Source organism: Bubalus kerabau, chromosome 1, assembly GCF_029407905.1.
Source record: "Bubalus kerabau isolate K-KA32 ecotype Philippines breed swamp buffalo chromosome 1, PCC_UOA_SB_1v2, whole genome shotgun sequence".
In the NCBI taxonomy this organism is placed as follows: Eukaryota; Metazoa; Chordata; class Mammalia; order Artiodactyla; family Bovidae; genus Bubalus; species Bubalus kerabau.
The window spans coordinates 59,331,877-59,352,412 of NC_073624.1; the positions used below are offsets into that span (position 1 = coordinate 59,331,877).

At 36.9% G+C, this 20,536-nt stretch overlaps 1 protein-coding gene and 1 long non-coding RNA gene across 7 annotated transcripts in view; one reads left to right on the forward strand and one right to left on the reverse strand.

Moving 5' to 3' along the window:
- Positions 1-20,536, reverse strand: part of APAF1 (apoptotic peptidase activating factor 1) — a 101,171-nt gene that overhangs the window by 58,236 nt on the left and 22,399 nt on the right. For all 6 annotated transcript variants that reach the window (XM_055576480.1, XM_055576472.1, XM_055576462.1 and 3 more), the window contains exons 6-12: positions 19,167-19,279; positions 18,945-19,076; positions 5,536-5,774; positions 4,964-5,131; positions 3,625-3,756; positions 805-918; positions 180-364 (exon numbers count right to left, since the gene is read on the reverse strand). In XM_055576480.1, coding sequence (XP_055432455.1) covers positions 180-364; positions 805-918; positions 3,625-3,756; positions 4,964-5,131; positions 5,536-5,774; positions 18,945-19,076; positions 19,167-19,279 — 1,083 coding nt within the window. The remainder of the gene's footprint in view (positions 1-179; positions 365-804; positions 919-3,624; positions 3,757-4,963; positions 5,132-5,535; positions 5,775-18,944; positions 19,077-19,166; positions 19,280-20,536) is intronic.
- LOC129649283 (uncharacterized) lies at positions 8,448-20,272 on the forward strand. Its single transcript, XR_008713067.1, has 3 exons — positions 8,448-8,607; positions 18,294-18,359; positions 20,143-20,272. It is a non-coding gene; the product is annotated as an uncharacterized LOC129649283 (long non-coding RNA).

A 20,536-nucleotide genomic window follows, 5' to 3' on the forward strand; every position in this document is an offset into this window, starting at 1 on the left:
TGGACTCTTTGAAAATATACGGTTACTTTTCTAGAACTTTTCAATAAGAATGCTTATTAAAAGTTCAAGCCCTTTCCAGGAAGTAGTTAAATCTTCCTGGAGTGAATGTATTTGCTACCTGAGAAATAATGACATAGTCAGCGCTCAGCTCCCTCTGGTTTCTCTCCTAACCTACTTACACCCACTCCAGGTAAAGCATTCCGTTATCGACCTCCTGCTTGGCCTGCAGCTTAGCTTGCCGATAAACCTCTGAAGTTTCCAGTTCACAGAGGCCCAGTTGCACAATATTAGGAAATGGCCGTCGTCCAAGAAGATGTCCATTTAAAGATAAAAACTCCTGGAAATTCTCACAGTCTGTACCATCCTATGAACAAAACGGAATTGCTTAGAAACATAACCAGAGCCAAGATCAGACATTTTTCTGTTTCTGTGATCTTGCCACTTTAAAGGCTTAAATATTCTCTATATGAGCTAAAATTAAATAGCCAACCATTAGGTAACAAATACACAGTGATCCTCTTCAGACTTTTAAACACAGGGTAAAAAAAATCTCATTATCAAAATACTGCTCTAACACATTCTTTTTCCTAAAAAAAAATTTAAAAAAATCACTGAACACTTTACCTCCCAGCTTTCAAATCTCAATACTATCCACATTCCCAGTAGGAGAGTAGGCAAAATAATCAGACTAATCCATATTAAAGTGAGGAAATTATTGCTCTTCACCTCTTCTATTTTGCTCAATATTAAACCTAGAATTAAATGTATGTCCTTTAAGGACTTATTTTTAATATTAATATATACCTTTTCATCCAATATATGCCTGTATTCCACAAATTCATGAATCAGATGAGCAGGGCCTACAAGTTCCGTTTTCGCTTTAATCCAATCCAGGGAAAACATTAAAGCACACAGTTCCTTTTAAAAAAAAAAAAAAGTAAGATCAGGAGCACTGTTAAAGAGATCAAAGCATTTTAAATCTGCCATCATTACCCTAACACTACTGAGAGAAACTTAGCAGATATCTAGAATTTAAGGACAAAAAGGAACATATCATTAATAATTCCAAAGAAACAGAAAATGAACCTCACAGCTTAACTCAAATTTCAGTTGGACCATTAAGACTTAAATATAAAACAAACTTCAAAAACCACCAGAAGATACAGATATTTACTATTTTTGTAACCCTGGGGTGAAGGAAATTTTCATACACATGACACCAAAACAAAATATCAGAAAGAAAAACAGTGATGCATTTAACTACATATAAGCTCCAATCTTCAATACATTAAAAATCAATATAAATAAAATTTAAGACAAAAAATAGAACAGAAAAATAATTTACAAATGTATGGTATATGAGAACTTATTATATTTTCTTATAAAAATTATAACAAAAAAAAGACAAACACTCCAATAGAAAAATAGGTAAAGGCTATGGATGAGAGCTAACTCAAAATAAAAAATACAAATGGTCATAAATCTCACCAATAATCAAAGGGAAACAACAAAGATTACAACTTATTATTATCAGATTTTTAAAGACTGAAAGGAATGATAAGAATATTAGCTAGAATCAGGAAATGGTCACTCTTGTACACTGCTGGCAGTGATATAAATCAGAGCACTCTTCTAGAGGACAGTTTGGCAATCTACATTAAAATTCAAACTGTATACATCATCAACCCAGCATTACACTTATAAATGTGTCCTAAGAAAATAAGTCAGTTGAGTGTGCTTAAGTAATCTAACCATCCCCAAAGCAACTGACCAACCATAATATAGCTATACAATTAAATAGTATACAACTTTTAAAAATTATGTTTAAAAAATTATTGGGACTTTCCTGGTGGTCCAGTGGCTAAGACTCTGCCTTCCCAATGCAGAGGGCCCCATTTCAATCCTTGATTGGAGAACTAGATCCTCCCACATGCCACAACTAAGACATTCCCATGCGGCAACTAAGACCCAGTACAGCCAAATAAAAAATTTTTTAAGTATATAAAAAATGTTAGCTCGAAAGAAAATTATATCAGTCTATATTAACTGGCATAAAAAGATAACCATAAAATACAATTAAGTAGAAAAAATAAAATATAAGACTATATTCCTATCAAGATCCCATTCTGGTTTTAAACAACAGGTGTGTGTATCTGAGCAGCAAAATGATCTAGAAAACTACACACAAAAGCATTAGCAATGGTTGTGATCTTCATTTAATTTTTTCTTCAGTTTTCCAAAGAAAGTAAGCCACTATTCTTAAAAATCAAGGAGAAAAAAGGTTAAAAAAAAATGAAAGGAACTGAGTCCTATGACACTATCATACATATCAAATGTTTTTAAAAGGTGCATTGACCCAGTAATTTCACTTCAGGGCATTTCCAAAGGAAATAATACAGGTGTGAAGACAAACAAGAATTTCATTACATCATCATAAAGTGGGAAAAAAACTGAAAACAACCCAAATGTTCAATAACTACAGTCTAAGCAAATTACAGCACAGATATTTATTGGAATACCATCATTCCAATGTTGATTATTAAACAAACTATTTTGCTAGGTGGAAAAAAACAGGCTACAATACACCATATTCATAATCAAGGGACAATATACCTTAGCATACAAAAATTATTCAAAGTACATATGTTTTCTAAAATGTTAACATTTTGAATATGACTTCAAATATCATCTATGTGCTGATGATTCCCCAATTTTATCTTTATAACATAACTCCCCATAGGTTCAGGTTGGTATACCCAACTATATGCTCAGTATTTTCAGTCAGATATCTTAATATGTACACCAGACATAATATATTCCAAATGAATTCCTAATCTTCCCATCATCCCTGGAAAAATACTTGTTAGACCCACAGCTATTCCCATCTCAGTTCACGGCAACTCCAATCTTTCCACTGCACAAGCTTGAAGTTATCTTTGACTCCTCTTTCTCTTACTATACACATCAAATTCTTAGCAAATCACGATGATCCCAACACCAAAATCATCACTTCCTTTCTCCATGTAGGCTTTTTCCTTCTTCTGAGCACCTACTATCCCTTGACATAGTAGAAATCTATCTGTCCTGTATCAGGATCTCCCCAGCATGGAAGTTCAATGAGAGTAGGGACTTTGTGCCGTGGTAGAAGGAAATGGCAACCCTCTCCAGTACTCTTGCCTGGAGAATCCCTTGGACAGAGGAGCCTGGTGGGCTAAAGTCCATGGGGTCGCAAGTCGGATATGACTGAGCGACTGACACACACACACACACACACACACACACACACACACACATGTTGTTCATAATGAAGAACAATACCAGTACACAACAGGCACTCCATAAACATTTACTGAATGAATACACTTTCCCAGCCACCATTTCCTCTCAAAACTTAAAAACAAATCCGTATCACCCACAAAGATAATTACTGGTATGAAGAGAGTTAATTTTTAGGAGGTTCACTTACTGTAGTTACTAAGGTACCTGCAGGTAAAAACAGTTAACAAAAACTAAATTACTTACATAGAGTATAACCCTATTTTTACTAGTCAAAGAAAATTCTCAACATAAGACAAAATAAAAGTCAGACTGAAGAAAATAATGTTCCTTAATGAGTCATCTTACTTTGTGCATATTAGCACTGGCCATGTGATAGGCCAGAAAACTGTACCAATACATGCAATCCTCCTGATCTGGTGAAAGAGAATGTAGCTGGTGATGTCTCTGGAACTGAGTGACCATCTTCTTGTGGAGATCCTGAAACCCAAATTCAACATTTCAGAAGGCAGAAGCAATTTCATAGCCCAAGCATCACAGAATCCCCATCCTCCAAAGTTATTTAAGAATGTACAGGACTTCCCTGGTGACACAGCAGATGGGAATCCACCTGCCAATGTAGGAAACATGGGTTAGATCCCTGGTCTGTGAAGATTCCACATGCCACTGAGCAACTAAGCCCACGTGCCACAATTCCTGAGCCCTCGGCTCTAGAGTCGAAAGCTGTAAGTACCAAGCCCGTGGGCTGCAACTGCTGAAGGCTGCACACCTAGAGCCCATACTCCACAAGAGAAGCCACCGTAATGAGAGGCCCACACACTGCAATAAAGAGTAGCCCCCACTTGCTGCAACTAGAGAAAGCCCGTGCCAACAAAGACCAAAATAAATAAAATTACATATTAAAGAAAAGGTACAGTGAATCTCCCCACAAGACACATATTAAATACAAAAGGAAAAAACAGTAACTTTACAGTGGAGAAACTTTAACCAGGTAATCAATGTTACTATCACTGATAAACCATTATCAACACCCTGGGTCTGATGCACTGAGAAGGACACACAGCACCTCTGTAGTGTTACTGCCAAAAATATATAACCTTGCTCTAGTCAAGAAAAAACATGAGACAAACCCAAACTAAGGAACACTGTACAAAATAACTGGTGAGTACTCTTCCAAAGGGACCAGAGAAGCAAGCAAGCTGAGGCATTTTCCTAAATTTGAGTAATCTAAGGAAAGGACAATATTACGTAATATGGGAAACAGAATTGAATCTGATCTACAAAAAGGACATTAATGGGAAAGCTGGCAAAATTCAAATAAAGTATCAGTTAACAGTTCTTTTCTTGTTCTTGTTAGTCGCTTAGTCATGTCCATGTGCAACCCCATGGACTGTAGCCCGCCAGGCTCTTCTGTCCGTGGAATTTCCCAGGCTAGAATACTGGAGTAGGTTGCCATTCCCATCTCCAGGGAAAGTAAGGCACAGTATTTAGTCAATGTTAATGTCCTGGCTTTGATAACTGGATTGCAGTTATTAAGATGTTAACATTGAGGGAAGCAAGGTAAAGGTATGTGCACAGAAACTATACTATTTTCTATACTAAAATTCTATAAGACTTATCTATAAGTATAAAATCACTTCAAAATAAAAACTTAAAAAAAAAAAGGAATGTACAGAGATGCAAGTACCTGAAGCTGGCTGCGATTCTTTTCAGTAAGGAAATCTACTTGCAGATCATGTAAATAATAAAGAAATGATTTTCCATTCCGGTCACAGAACAAGAGAGACTTATTAACAAATTCCTGTAATATGTCTTCAACTTCTTCCATTTCCAAGTCCCAGAGGATACATAACACCTAGGAACATTTTAAGCATTTAATGTGCCACAATGTATAGTGAACCAGGACTGCAGGTAAAGAGAGTAACACACAAAAAAATCATGTATTTAAATCCCTGAATAATATCTCCATTTGATAAGAAGTACAAATATGCATCAAGATAAAAAAGAGAAAGTTCTGAAGAAATCAAATGTTTCTCCAGGTTCATGAAAATCACTGAGAAACAGGCAACTCACCTGAGTTCAAATACCAAATCCTTGAAGGAAACTAAGAGTAGTGGGATTTCTACATCCTCTACCCTACCTCCTCAGGCACACAGGTTTTATCTTGCTAATATCCTCTGTAACAATATCCTCAGTACTAAGCCAAAACTTACATGCCACAAATAAGGGGATGACAAAGATTGTTGATCCATCTATTACCTTTGTAGGCACCTTAACATCTTTCTGTAAGATGGAAAGATCTGTGTAATAATCTTTGATGTCTTCTCTGAGCATTTCAACACTTATAGACATGGCTTCATCTAGAGCCTCATAGTCATAAGATGAAGATTTTCTTATCCTCTTAAATTGCTTATTCTGAAGTTGCCTGAGGTAGTACTCCCAGCGGTTGGGAAAATCTCGTAAAAGTGCACCAATTAAAGATACTACAAGAGGGGAACCTAAAAAATAAAAAATCAGTGTTAATACTGTATCATTTCCAAATTACTACCAAATTAAGAATCAATCTGTCCTCACAGAAAGAATTTTTGCTGCATTCTATCCAAAGCCTTAAAATACATAACTCTTGGATTCACTTCAAGTATTTATTCTAAGGAAGTCACTAAAAATAAGAACTATTTCATTTAAGGATGTTAATTACAGCATTGCTTAAAATAGTAAAAGAATTTTAAATAATAACAGGGAAATGACTAAATAAATGAAAATATATCACAATATTATGCCACTGGTAAATTTTTTTCAAAAGATTTTAATGACAGAAAAATGCTCAAGATCTGCCATTAAATGGATAAGACTGAAAATTATGGGAATTCCCTGATGGTCTGATGGTTAGGACTCCATGCTGACTGCCAAGGACATGGGCTCTATCCCTGCAAAATAATTCAGGGAAATAAGATGCCACAAGTCACAAGGCATGGCCAGAAAGTAAAAATAAATAAAATCCCCCCCCCCAAAAATTAAAGCTTGACTCTCACTATATTTTTTATTCTCTGAGAGCAGAGGCCATGTCTTCATCTTACCCCATGCATAACATATGTGTCTTCATTAACTATTATTTTAACTAATGAATGAACAACAAAATATCGCTATCCATTTAGGGTAGCGCACTGCTGCTGCTGCTAAGTGGCTTTAGTCATGTCCGACTCTGTGCGACCCCATAGATGGCAACCCACCAGGCTCCGCTCTCCCTCGGATTCTCCAGGCAAGAACACCGGAGTGGGTTGCCATTTCCTCCTCCAATGCATGAAAGTGAAAAGTGAAAGTGAAGTCGCTCAGTCGTGTCTGACTCTTAGCAACCCCATGGACTGCAGCCTACCAGGCTCCTCCATCCATGGGATTCTTCAGGCAAGAGTACTGGAGTGGGTTGCCATGAAGAACCTAAAATACTAAATATTCTAGTAAAGTTTCTGAATGTCATGTGTTAAATTGTCATGTTCGAGGGCAGACGGAAGAAGCAAGAAGAAACCCAATCCCGCAGCCTCCAAAACAAAAACTATATTATAGAAAGTTAATCAGAATGAAAAAGCAAAAAGTTATGTGCCAGAAGAAGAGACAAGATAAAACCCCAGGAAAACAACGAAACGAAGTGGAAATAGGTAACCTTCTAGAAAAATAATTTAGAATAATGATAGTGAAGATGATCCAGGATCTCTGAAACAGAATGGAGAAAACGCAAGAAATGTTTACCAAAGATGCAGAAGAACTAAAGAACAGATATGAACAATACACTAGAAGGAATCAATAGCAGAATAACGGAGGCAGAAGAATGGAAAAATTTCCTGGAGGACAGAATGGTGGAAATCACTGCTGCAGAACAGAATATAGAGAAAAGAATGGAAAAAAAATGAAGAGAACCTAAGAGACCTCTGGGACAACATTAAATACACCAATGTTAGCATTATAAGGGTCCCAGGATAAGAGGGAGAGAGAAAGGACCCAAGAAAATATTTGAAGACATAATAGCTAAAAATTTCCCTAACATTGGAAAGGAAATAGTCAACCAAGTCCAGGAAGAACAGAGTGTTCCAGGAAGGATGAACCCAAGAAGGAACACACTGAGACCCACAGTAATCAAAATGACGAAAATTAAAGACAAAGATAAGCATTAAAAGCAACAAAGGAAAAACGCTAAATAACATACAAGGGAACTCCCATCAGGTTATCAGCTGATTTCTCAACAGAAACAACAAGTCAGAAGGGAATGGCACAATATATTTAAAGTGATGAAAGGGAAAAACCTATAATCAAGAATACTCTACCCAGCAAGACTCTTGTTCAGATTTGATGGAGAAATCAAAAGCTTTCCAGACAAGCAAAAGTTAAGAGAATTCAGCAGTACCAAACCAGCCTTACAACAAATGCTTGAGGAACTTTTCTAGGAAGAAAACACAAGAGAAAAAAAAAGGCCTACACAAAATAAAGCCAAAATGATTAAGAAAATGGTAATAGGATTATATATACTGATAACTACTTTAAATATAAATGGATTAAATGCACCAACCAAAAGAATACATAGACTGGCTGGGCAGATGAAAATCTGAGCATGTATGCACTTGCACTTACACGTCATTCTACATAATCCCCCAAATTTTATGTAATTATTTTATATTGTTAGGTTAATCATGTTTCCACTATGGCTTGCAATTGCAATTATCTGTTATTTTTCATCTGACTATTGATTGTGAAAACTGATAAACATCTTTTATTGTTGCAATTATGTAACTATTATTCACTTAATACCACTGTACCATGATTAGTCAACAGAAAATAACAGAATTCTATTATCACTAAAACTACCATTTAATAGAAAAACCTGTAATCACTTTTAAAATTCAGATACATATCAGAATTATGTAGGAATTTTTTGAAAAATATAAATGCCCAGGTATTGCTTTTTTCTCCAAAGCTCCATGTTTGGAGCTTTTTAATGAGAAGTCATATTTAAAAACAACTGGACTATGTGATGACCTCTTACTTTTACCTAGTTTTTCACTTTTTCTATTTCATATTCAGTGCTCCACTTCACTTAGTTTATGTTTTCCAATTTCTTCATCTTTTTTGTTGTAGTCTTCTCAAGCCTTTATCAAGTGTAGTAAAAAAGCTTTTGTGGGGGGAGGAGCCAAGATGGCGGAGGAGTAGGACGGGGAGAACACTTTCTCTCCCACAAATTCATCAAAGAGCATTTAAACGTCGAGTAAATTCCACAAAACAACTTCTGAATGCCGGCAGAGGACATCAGGCACCCAGAAAAGCAACCCAACTCTTCGAAAGGAGGTAGGAAAAAATATACAAGACAAAAAAAGAGACAAAAGAGGGAGGGACGGAGTTCCATCCCAGGAAGGGAGTCTTAAAAAAAGAGAAGTTTCCAAACACCAGGAAACCTTCTCACTGCCGAATCTGTGCCGAGCTTTGGAAGCACAGAGGGCAACATAAAAGGGAGAAAAAAAATAAACAAACAATTAAAAATCGCGGATTGTGAGCCCTACGGTAACTCCCCCAGCGGAGAAGCAGCGCAGATGCCTGCACACGGCATTAGCAAGCGGGGGCTGGGCAGGGAAGCGCGGCGCGGGCTGTGTCCCTTAGAGTAAGAATCGGCCCGAATGTCCTGAGCGCTATCTGAGCGAAATAATTTGGGCTAGCAAACCAGACTGTGGGATATCTACCACGCGAAAAGCCAGCCCTAACCTAAGACACCGCCAGGCTCGCGCACAAAACAAAGAACTGAACAGAGATAGCCGGCTGCAGACCTTCCCCCTCTGGTGACAGGCAGCCAGAGCCGGAAGGGGGCAATCGCAGCCCAAGAGAGACACTATCCATAAAACTGTAAGCAGGCTTTTTTGCTAACTAAAACTTCTTGGGGGTCTGGATGGTCAACATCTGCCTGAGAAGGTGCGCCGGTTTTACACCCAGTTAACCGAGTGGCGGGGAGGCAATAAGTCGCAGCATTGGCGCCCGCCAAACACATCACCTGAGCTGCTCGGATCTGGGAAGAACACAAAACGCAGGCCCAACCGAGTCTGCGCCTCTGAGGACTACCCGAGTGCCTGAACCTGAGCGGCTTGGACCTGGGAGCTCAGCCCAGGGCCGGCCTCGGACTGTTCCCGGCGGAACAACCTAGAGCCCGAGCAGTGTGGGCAGGGAGGCTACACGCGCCGTGAGCGGGGGCAGACCCAGTGTGGCTGAGGCACTGCGAGCGCACGCCAGTGTTATCTGTTTGCAGCATCCCTCCCTCCCTCCCTCCCCACAGCGCGGCTGAACAAGTGAGCCTAAATAAAATTTAAAAAAAAATAGTGTCCTCCACCGTCCCTTTTGTGTCAGGGCGGGAACCAGACACTGAAGAGACCAGCAAACAGAAGAAGCTATAACAGAGGGAACCGCCTTGGAAGCTACAGGCCATAGATTAAAACCCTGTGGTTACTACGGACTACATAGGAAGGGGCCTATAGATCTTGAGAAATAAGAGTCAGACCAAGGAACTAGCCACAAATGAACTGAACCCACAATACTCACAACAAAACCAGAGAAAGACCTAGATATATTTTTACTATTTTTACGATCAATCTTTCTTTTTTTTTTTAATTTTTTTTAAAAAAAAATTTTAAGTCCTCTATTGTCCTTTAATTTTCACTTTTATAACTATTACTTTGCAAGAAAAAAAAAAAAGACCCTATTTTTTTTCTTCTTCAGCAAACTTCATATATATATTTTATAATTTTTTGACCGTGTTTTGTTTTGTTTTTTTTCTTTTTCTTCTTTTCTTTAACATTGTATTTTTGAAATTCCAAACTCTACTCTAGATTTTTAATTTTAGCCTTTTGGTATATGTTATCAACTTTGTACCTATAGTTTTTTTCATAATTTCTGTGACTTTTTTTTTCCCTCTGTTTCTTTCTCTTCTTCTTTTGTATAACATCGTATATCTGCAATTCCAAACTCTACTCAAGATTTTTAATTTATGCTTTTTGGTATTTGATATCAATTTTGTACCTGTATTTTCTGTATAATTTTTGCGACATTGTTTTTGTTGGTTTGTTTGTTTTCTCTCTTTATTTTTCTTTTTTTTTTTTTAACATTGTATTTTTGAAATTCCAAACTCTACTCTAGATTTTTAATTTTTCCTTCTTGGTATTAGTTATCAATTTTGTACCTGTAGTTTCTTTATAATTTTCGCAACCTTGTTTGTTTTTCTTTGTTTGTTTTTTCTCTCTTTCTTTTCCTTCTTCTTTTCTTTAACATCGATTTTTGAAATTCCAAACTCTACTCTAGATTTTTAATTTTTGCTTTTATGTATTTGTTACCAATTTTGTACCTTTAAGAACCCAATCTTCAGGACCCATTTTTCACTAGGGAACGAGATTACTGGCTTGACTGCTCTCTCTCCCTTTGGACTCTCTGTTTTCTCCACCAGGTCGCCTGTATCTCCTCCCTAACCCCTCTCTACTCTACCCAACTCTGTGAATTTCTGTGTGATCCAGACGGTGGAGAACACTTAGGGAACTGATTACTGGCTGGATCTGTCTCCCTCCTTTTCATTTCCCCCTGTTATCCTTCTGGCCACCTCTGTCTCCTGCCTCCTTCTTCTCTTCTCTGTATAACTCCGTGAACATCTCTGAGCAGTCCAGTTGTGGAGTGCACATAAGGAAGTGACTACTGGCTAGCCCACTCTCTCCACTATTGATTCCACCTCATCTCATTTGGGTCACCTCTAACTCCCTCCTCCCAATTCTCTACTCCATGTAACGCTGTGAACCTCTCTGGGTGACCCTCACAGTAGAGAAACTTTTCATCTTTAATGTAGATGTTTTATCAATGGTGCTGTATAGAAGAAGTTTTGAAACTACTGTAAAAATAAGACCGATAACTGGAAGTAGGAGGCTTAAGTCCAAACCCTGACTCCAGGGAACTCCTGACTCCAAGGAACATTAATTGACCGGAGCTCATAAAACGCCTCCATATAGACACTGAAACCAAGCACCACACAAGGGCCAACAAGTTCCAGGGCAAGACATACCAAGCAAATTCTCCAGCAACAAAGGAACACAGCCCTGAGCTTCAAGATACAGGCTGCCCAAAGTCACCCCAAAACCATAGACATCTCATAACTCATTACTGGACACTTCATTACACTCCAGAGAGAAGAAATACAGCTCCATCCACCAGAACATCGACACAAGCTTTCCTAACCAGGAAACCTTGACAAGCCACCTGTACAAACCCACACTCAGTGAGGAAATGCCACAATAAAGAGAACTCCACAAACTGCCAGAATACAGAAAGGACACCCCAAACTCAACAATTTAAACAAGATGAAGAGACAGAGGAATAGCCAGCAGATAAAGGAACAGGATAAATGCCCACCAAACCAAACAAAAGAGGAAGAGATAGGGAATCTACCTGATAAAGAATTCCGAATGATGATAGTGAAATTGATCCAAAATCTTGAAATTAAAATGGAATCACAGATAAATAGCCTGGAGGCAAGGATTGAGAAGATGCAAGAAAGGTTTAACAAGGACTTAGAAGAAATAAAAAAGAGTCAATATATAATGAATAATGCAATAAGTGAAATTAAAAACACTCTGGAGGCAACAAATAGTAGAATAACAGAGGCAGAAGATAGGATTAGTGAATTAGAAGATAGATTGGTAGAAATAAATGAATCAGAGAGGATAAAAGAAAAACGAATTAAAAGAAATGAGGGCAATCTCAGAGACCTCCAGGACAATATTAAACGCTACAACATTCGAATCATAGGGGTCCAGAAGAAGAAGACAAAAAGAAAGACAATGAGAAAATACTTGAGGAGATAATAGTTGAAAACTTCCCTAAAATGGGGAAGGAAATAATCACCCAAGTCCAAGAAACCCAGAGAGTCCCAAACAGGATAAACCCAAGGCAAAACACCCCAAGACACATATTAATCAAATTAACAAAGATCAAACACAAAGAACAAATATTAAAAGCAGCAAGGGAAAAACAACAAATAACACACAAGGGAATTCCCATAAGGATAACAGCTGATCTTTCAATAGAAACTCTTCAAGCCAGGAGGGAATGGCAAGACATACTTAAAATGATGAAAGAAAATAACCTACAGCCCAGATTATTGTACCCAGCAAGGATCTCATTCAAGTATGAAGGAGAAATCAAAAGCTTTTCAGACAAGCAAAAGCTGAGAGAATACTGCACCACCAAACCAACTCTCCAACAAATACTAAAGGATATTCTCTAAACAGGAAACACAAAAACGGTGTATAAATTCAAACCCAAAACAATAAAGTAAATGGCAACGGGGTCATACTTATCAGTAATTACCTTAAACGTAAATGGGTTGAATGCCCCAACCAAAAGACAAAGACTGGCTGAATGGATACAAAAACAAGACCCCTGCATATGTTGTCTACAAGAGACCCACCTCAAAACAGGGGACACATACAGACTGAAAGTGAAGGGCTGGAAAAAGATTTTCCATGCAAATAGGGACCAAAAGAAAGCAGGAGTAGCAATACTCATATCAGATAAAATAGACTTTAAAACAAAGGCTGTGAAAAGAGACAAAGATGGTCACTACATAATGATCAAAGGATCAATCCAAGAAGAAGATATAACAATTATAAATATATATGCACCCAACACGGGAGCACCGCAGTATGTAAGACAAATGCTAAGAAGTATGAAAGAAGAAATTAACAATAACACAATAATAGTGGGAGACTTTAATACCCCACTCACACCTATGGATAGATCAACTAAACAGAAAATTAACAAGGAAACACAAACTTTAAACGATACAATAGACCAGTTAGACCTAATTGATATCTATAGGACATTTCATCCCAAAACAATGAATTTCACCTTCTTCTCAAGCGCACATGGAACCTTCTCCAGGATAGATCACATCCTGGGCCATAAAGCTAGCCTTGGTAAATTCAAAAAAATAGAAATCATTCCAAGCATCTTTTCTGACCACAATGCAGTAAGGTTAGATCTCAATTACAGGAGAAAAACTATTAAAAATTCCAACATATGGAGGCTGAACAACACACTGCTGAATAACCAACAAATCACAGAAGAAATCAAAAAAGAAATCAAAATTTGCATAGAAACGAATGAAAATGAAAACACAACAACCCAAAACCTGTGGGACATGGTAAAAGCAGTCTTAAGGGGAAAGTTCCTATATAGCAATACAGGCACACCTCAAGAAACAAGAAAAAAGTCAAATAAATAACCTAACTCTACACCTAAAGCAACTAGAAAAGGAAGAAATGAAGAACCCCAGGGTTAGTAGAAGGAAAGAAATCTTAAAACTTAGAGCAGAAATAAATGCAAAAGAAACAAAAGAGATCATAGCAAAAATCAACAAAACCAAAAGCTGGTTTTTTGAAAGGATAAATAAAATTGACAAACCATTAGCCAGACTCATCAAGAAACAAAGGGAGAAAAATCAAATCAATAAAATTAGAAATGAAAATGGAGAGATCACAACAGACAACACAGAAATACAAAGGATCATAAGAGACTACTATCAACAATTATATGCCAATAAAATGGACAACGTGGAAAAAATGGACAAATTCTTAGAAAAATACAACTTTCCAAAACTGAACCAGGAAGAAATAGAAAATCTTAACAGACCCATCACAAGCACGGAAATAGAAACTGTAATCAAAAATCTTCCAGCAAACAAAAGCCCAGGTCCAGATGGTTTCACAGCTGAATTCTACCAAAAATTTAGAGAAGAGCTAACACCTATCCTGCTCAAACTCTTCCAGAAAATTGCAGAGGATGGTAAACTTCCAAACTCATTCTATGAGGCCACCATCACCCTAATACCAAAACCTGACAAAGATCCCACAAAAAAAGAAAACTACAGGCCAATATCACTGATGAACATAGATGCAAAAATCCTTAACAAAATTCTAGCAATCAGAATCCAACAACACATTAAAAAGATCATACACCATGACCAAGTGGGCTTTATCCCAGGGATGCAAGGATTCTTCAATATCCGCAAATCAATCAATGTAATACACCACATTAACAAATTGAAAAATAAAAACCATATGATTATCTCAATAGATGCAGAGAAAGCCTTTGACAACATTCAACATCCATTTATGATCAAAACTCTCCAGAAAGCAGGAATAGAAGGAACATACCGCAACATAATAAAAGCTATATATGACAAACCCACAGCAAACATTATCCTCAATGGTGAAAAATTGAAAGCATTTCCTCTAAAGTCAGGAACAAGACAAGGGTGCCCACTTTCACCATTACTATTCAACATAGTTTTGGAAGTTTTGGCCACAGCAATCAGAGCAGAAAAAGAAATAAAAGGAATCCAAATTGGAAAAGAAGTAGTAAAGCTCTCACTGTTTGCAGATGACATGATCCTCTACATAGAAAACCCTAAAGACTCCACCAGAAAATTACTAGAACTAATCAATGACTATAGTAAAGTTGCAGGATATAAAATCAACACCCAGAAATCCCTTGCATTCCTATACACTAATAATGAGAAAACAGAAAGAGAAATTAAGGAAACAATTTCATTCACCACTGCAACGGAAAGAATAAAATACTTAGGAATATATCTACCTAAAGAATCTAAAGACCTATATATAGAAAACTATAAAACACTGGTGAAAGAAATCAAAGAGGACACTATCAGATGGAGAAATATACCATGTTCATGGATTGGAAGAATCAATATAGTGAAAATGAGTATACTACCCAAAGCAATCTATAGATTCAATGCAATCCCTATCAAGCTACCAACAGCATTCTTCACAGAGCTAGAACAAATAATTTCACAATTTGTATGGAAATACAAAAAGCCTCGAATAGCCAAAGCGATCTTGAGAAAGAAGAATGGAACTGGAGGAATCAACCTACCTGACTTCAGGCTCTACTACAAAGCCACAGTTATCAAGACAGTATGGTATTGGCACAAAGACAGAAATATAGATCAATGGAACAAAATAGAAAGCCCAGAGATAAATCCACACACATATGGACACCTTATCTTTGACAAAGGAGGCAAGAATATACAATGGATTAAAGACAATCTCTTTAACAAGTGGTGCTGGGAACTCTGGTCAACCACTTGTACAAGAATGAAACTAGAACACTTTCTAACACCATACACAAAAATAAACTCAAAATGGATTAAAGATCTCAACGTAAGACCAGAAACTATAAAACTCCTAGAGGAGAACATAGGCAAAACACTCTCTGACATACATCACAGCAGGATCCTCTATGACCCACCTCCCAGAATATTGGAAATAAAAGCAAAAATAAACAAATGGGACCTAATTAACCTTAAAAGCTTCTGCACATCAAAGGAAACTATTAGCAAGGTGAAAAGACAGCCTTCAGAATGGGAGAAGATAATAGCAAATGAAGCAACTGACAAACAACTAATCTCAAAAATATACAAGCAACTCCTACAGCTCAACTCCAGAAAAATAAATGACCCAATCAAAAAATGGGCCAAAGAACTAAACAGACATTTCTCCAAAGAAGACATACAGATGGCTAACAAACACATGAAAAGATGCTCAACATCACTCATTATCAGAGAAATGCAAATCAAAACCACTGTGAGGTACCATTTCACACCAGTCAGAATGGCTGCGATCCAAAAGTCTACAAGTAATAAATGCTGGAGAGGGTGTGGAGAAAAGGGAACCCTCTTACACTGTTGGTGGGAATGCAAACTAGTACAGCCACTATGGAGAACAGTGTGGAGATTCCTTAAAAAACTGGAAATAGACCTGCCTTATGATCCAGCAATCCCACTGCTGGGCATACACACTGAGGAAACCAGAAGGGAAAGAGACACGTGTACCCCAATGTTCATCGCAGCAGTGTTTATAATAGCCAGGACATGGAAGCAACCTAGATGTCCATCAGCAGATGAATGGATAAGAAAGCAGTGGTACATATACACAATGGAGTATTACTCAGCCATTAAAAAGAATACATTTGAATCACTTCTAATGAGGTGGATGAAACTGGAGCCTATTATACAGAGTGAAGTAAGCCAGAAAGAAAAACACCAATACAGTATACTAACGCATATATATGGAATTTAGAAAGAGGGTAACAATAACCCTGTGTACGAGACAGCAAAAGAGACACTGATATATAGAATAGTCTTATGGACTCTGTGAGAGAGGGAGAGGGTGGGAAGACTTCGGAGAATGGCATTGAAACATGTAAAATATCATGTATGAAACGAGCTGCCAGTCCAGGTTCGATGCACGATACTGGATGCTTGGGGCTGGTGCACTGGGACAACCCAGAGGGATGGAATGGGGAGGGAGGAGGGAGGAGGGTTCAGGATGGGGAACACATGTATACCTGTGGTGGATTCATTTTGATATTTGGCAAAACTAATACAATTATGTAAAGTTTAAAAATAAATTAAAAAAAAAAGCTTTTGTATACATATATAAATAGTATGCATTAATATATATTTTATAAAAATTATGAATTTTTTCCTAGCTCAAAAATTTGTGACATTTTGATTCCACCTGTTTGACTTGGTATGAATAGAATGCTAGATTTCTAGTTCATATTCACTCAAAACTTTGCAGTAGTTTCATGTATTTTGGCATCTAGTATTACTGCTAAATATCAACTTCTGCTTTATTAACTAAGCTAAAGCCTTTGACTGTGGGGATCACAACAAACAGTGGAAAATTCTTAAAAAGAGATGGGAAAAAAAAAAAAAGAGAGAGATGGGAATACCAGACCACCTTACCTGCCTCCTGAGAAATCGGTATGCAGGTCAAGAAGCAACAATTAGAACCAGACATGGAATAACAGATTGGTTCAAAATTGGGAAGGGAGTACATCAAGGCTATATATTGTCACCCTGCTTGTTTAACATGTATGCAGAGTACATCATGCAAAATACTGGGCTTGATGAAGCACAAGCTGGAATCATGATGCCGGGAGAAATATCAATAACCTCAGATATGCAGATGACACCACCCGTATTGCAGAAAGTGAAGAGGAACTAAAGAGCTTCTTGATGAAAGTGAAAGAGGACAGTGAAAAAGCTGGCTTGAAACTCAACATTCAAAAAACGAAAATCATGGCATCCACTCCCATCATTCATGACAAACAGATAGGGAAACAATGGGAACAGTGAGAGACTTTCTTTTCTTGGGCTCCAAAATCACTGCAGCCATGAATTAAAAGATGCTTGCTCTATGGATGAAAAACTATGACAAACCTAGATAGAATATTAAAAAGAAGAGACAGTACTTTGCCAACAAAGGCCCACAGAGTGAAAGTTACGGCTTTTCCAGTAGTCATGCATGGTCCAACAGAGTTAGACCATAAAGAAGGCTGAGTGCTAAAGAATTGATGTTTTTGAACTGTGGTGTTGGAAAAGACTCTTCAGAGTCCTTGGACTGCAAGGAGATCCAACCAGTCCATCCTAAAGGAAATCAATCCTGAATATTCACTGGAAGGACTGATGCTGAAACTCCAATACTTTGGCCACCTGACGCAAAGAGCTGACATTAGAAAAGACCCTGATGCTGGGAAAGATTGAGGGCAGGAGGAGAAGGGGACAACAGAGGACGAGATGGTTGGATGGCATCACTCAAATCAATCGATTTGAGTTTGAGCAAGCTCTGGGAGTTGGTGATGGAAAGGGAAGCCTGGCAGTGCTGCAGTCCCTAGGGTGGCAAAGAGTTCAGGCACGACTGAGCAACTGAACAATTACTGCTAAAAGTCTAGAAAATACATTATATTAGTGATTTAAAAAAAAAAAAAATGAGGCTTGAATACATCTAATCCGATTTTGAGAAGATAAAGAATTACCGTTGTGAAAAAAAACAAAACAGGAAACATGACAGTATTATTAACTAAAATACAGATTTTGTTCAAACTTCACAAAATTTTATGCTAATGTCCATCATTTGTTTTCACAGCTTATTCAAGACTCCACACTGTACTTAATTGCATTGAACAGCTTCAGCTGCATGCAACAAATACTGGTAAATTCTCTTTTCATTTTTATTCTATTACAAATAATTTAAAATTTTCCTTGCTATGGATTCTTAGACACACCCATCATTTAAATGTAGAAATTTAATTACCAAATATGTAGGATTTTTTTCAAGTATCTTTGATATTCATTTCTCATTTGGGTGTTAATTTCTCATTTAAATACTTTCTTCTCTGCAATCACCCTCTGTGTTTTTAGTCTTCTAACTTTATTGAGACTTTCAATATTAAGTCAAAGATCTCTCTTGGTAAATGTCACATTGCACTTGAAGATATGTGGGTTATTTTCAAATACCTTTTGATATTGATTTCTAACATAATTCCACAGTGTTAAGAGAACAGACTCTGTATGATTTCACTATCTTGAGACCATGAAATTTTGTACTTTTTTTTTTATGTCCCTGGATATATCCCAGTGTCTCCTAGTTTATAGTTTATGGGAACTTGAATTGAATTTGTATCCTATTTTTGTAAAAAAAAAAAAAAAGTAAATTATCTTGTTTATTAGCTTATCTTACAAAAGGGTAAATTAATATCTCTATTAACTCCCTCATACACAAAATAAATAATTATACCTTTACATTCTTGTATAATACTGTGAGCTTGTTCTGGCAAATCTGCTTTCTTCATATTAACAAAAAGGGATAAAATTTCAAGTCCTTTTTCTTTTCCTAAACCACTCTCCACAGGCACTACATATTTAGGACCTGCAAAATCACCAAGACAATAGTAAGCAATTTGGTATGCCACATATTTAAATGTAATTGAATCATCATTAAAAAGAAAATAATACTTACCCATTACTGAATCTGTAACACTCTTATCTCTGGTTGTGAGAAGAATTTGACACTGATTGTCAAAAGCTTTTAACACCCAAGGATCCCAAATATCATCCAAGATCAATAAAGACCTTAAAAAGAAAAAAAAAAAACCTGTATTGAGCCACTAATGACATTTTAAACTTCCTTTCAAAAAAAAAAAAGAGCATGACTGTGTTTTGTTTTTTTTTCTAATTTACAAAAATTTTTTTAAAAAGATGTCTATATTGGTTGTTCTTTTCTTTGGTATCCCTTATACGATATACCAATAAGAAAAAGATTTAGAGACTTCCCCTTCCTTCCACCCCAAATCATTTCATATTAAAGTTAAGGGACTTACAAAAAGAGAACTGTGAATACCATGTAAATATTAGAAATAAGCCTCCTAGCATCTAAAAAGAACTATCCAAATAAGGAGATTCTTCCAATTCCAACTTTAAGCACCCAAACAAAATAAGAACTGGGCTTAGGTTAGCATTAGAAAGCATCACAGAACAATGACAATATTTGACCATTTTTTACCTATATAACTAGCAATTTCATATGTTCCAACCTAATAGAATGCATCAGCAAATACTACTTTTCACTTGGTACACTAGTGGGCTTTTTTTTCCATCCAAGAAATCAATTTGTTTATGCATAATGACAAAGAACCTCTGTGCTAATTCCTAACTGGTCCCTCTAAAAACTCTTTTATACTCACCAGAACAAATAGAGAAAAAATACAACTAAAACCTGACAGCATAATTATACACTAGCGTTTTTATCTGGCTGGCACACTACTTCTGTACACTACAAAAAAAGACTCTAGGAATATACACAGGTTGGAAAATTACAAAAACATAAACCAAAATGATGCTGAGTAACAAAATGACTACCTTTATATAACATGGTCTGATATAAATGAGAGTGGTTACAGTAATTTCCTAAACAGAAATCAATTTTATTTTTGCAGAGAAAGAAAGAAGGACTAAGGAGAAGTTACTGAGCAAGAAAAGAGGAAGCGGTTAGTGATCTCAATCCTACTTCTCCATGAAAATAGATACTACAGACTGTTAAGGCAAGAGCAAGATACTGGAGTTATCTAGTAAAGAAATCAGAGATAGGGGAGTCTGCTCTCTGTAGTGAGTACGATCATAATCACTAGGAGGTTTTTTTCCAAAAATTATTCCTCTCCCCCAATATCCTGATATGAATCCTCTTACCAGTTTGGGAATCACTGCCATAGTCCAGCCACTGTTACACATGAAAGCATATAGCATCATTAGGTGAATCAGGGCATTAAAAAAAATTCAGAGCCATTACCTAATTCTCACCCAATTTAATGTTACACTCACAAGGAATGCTTT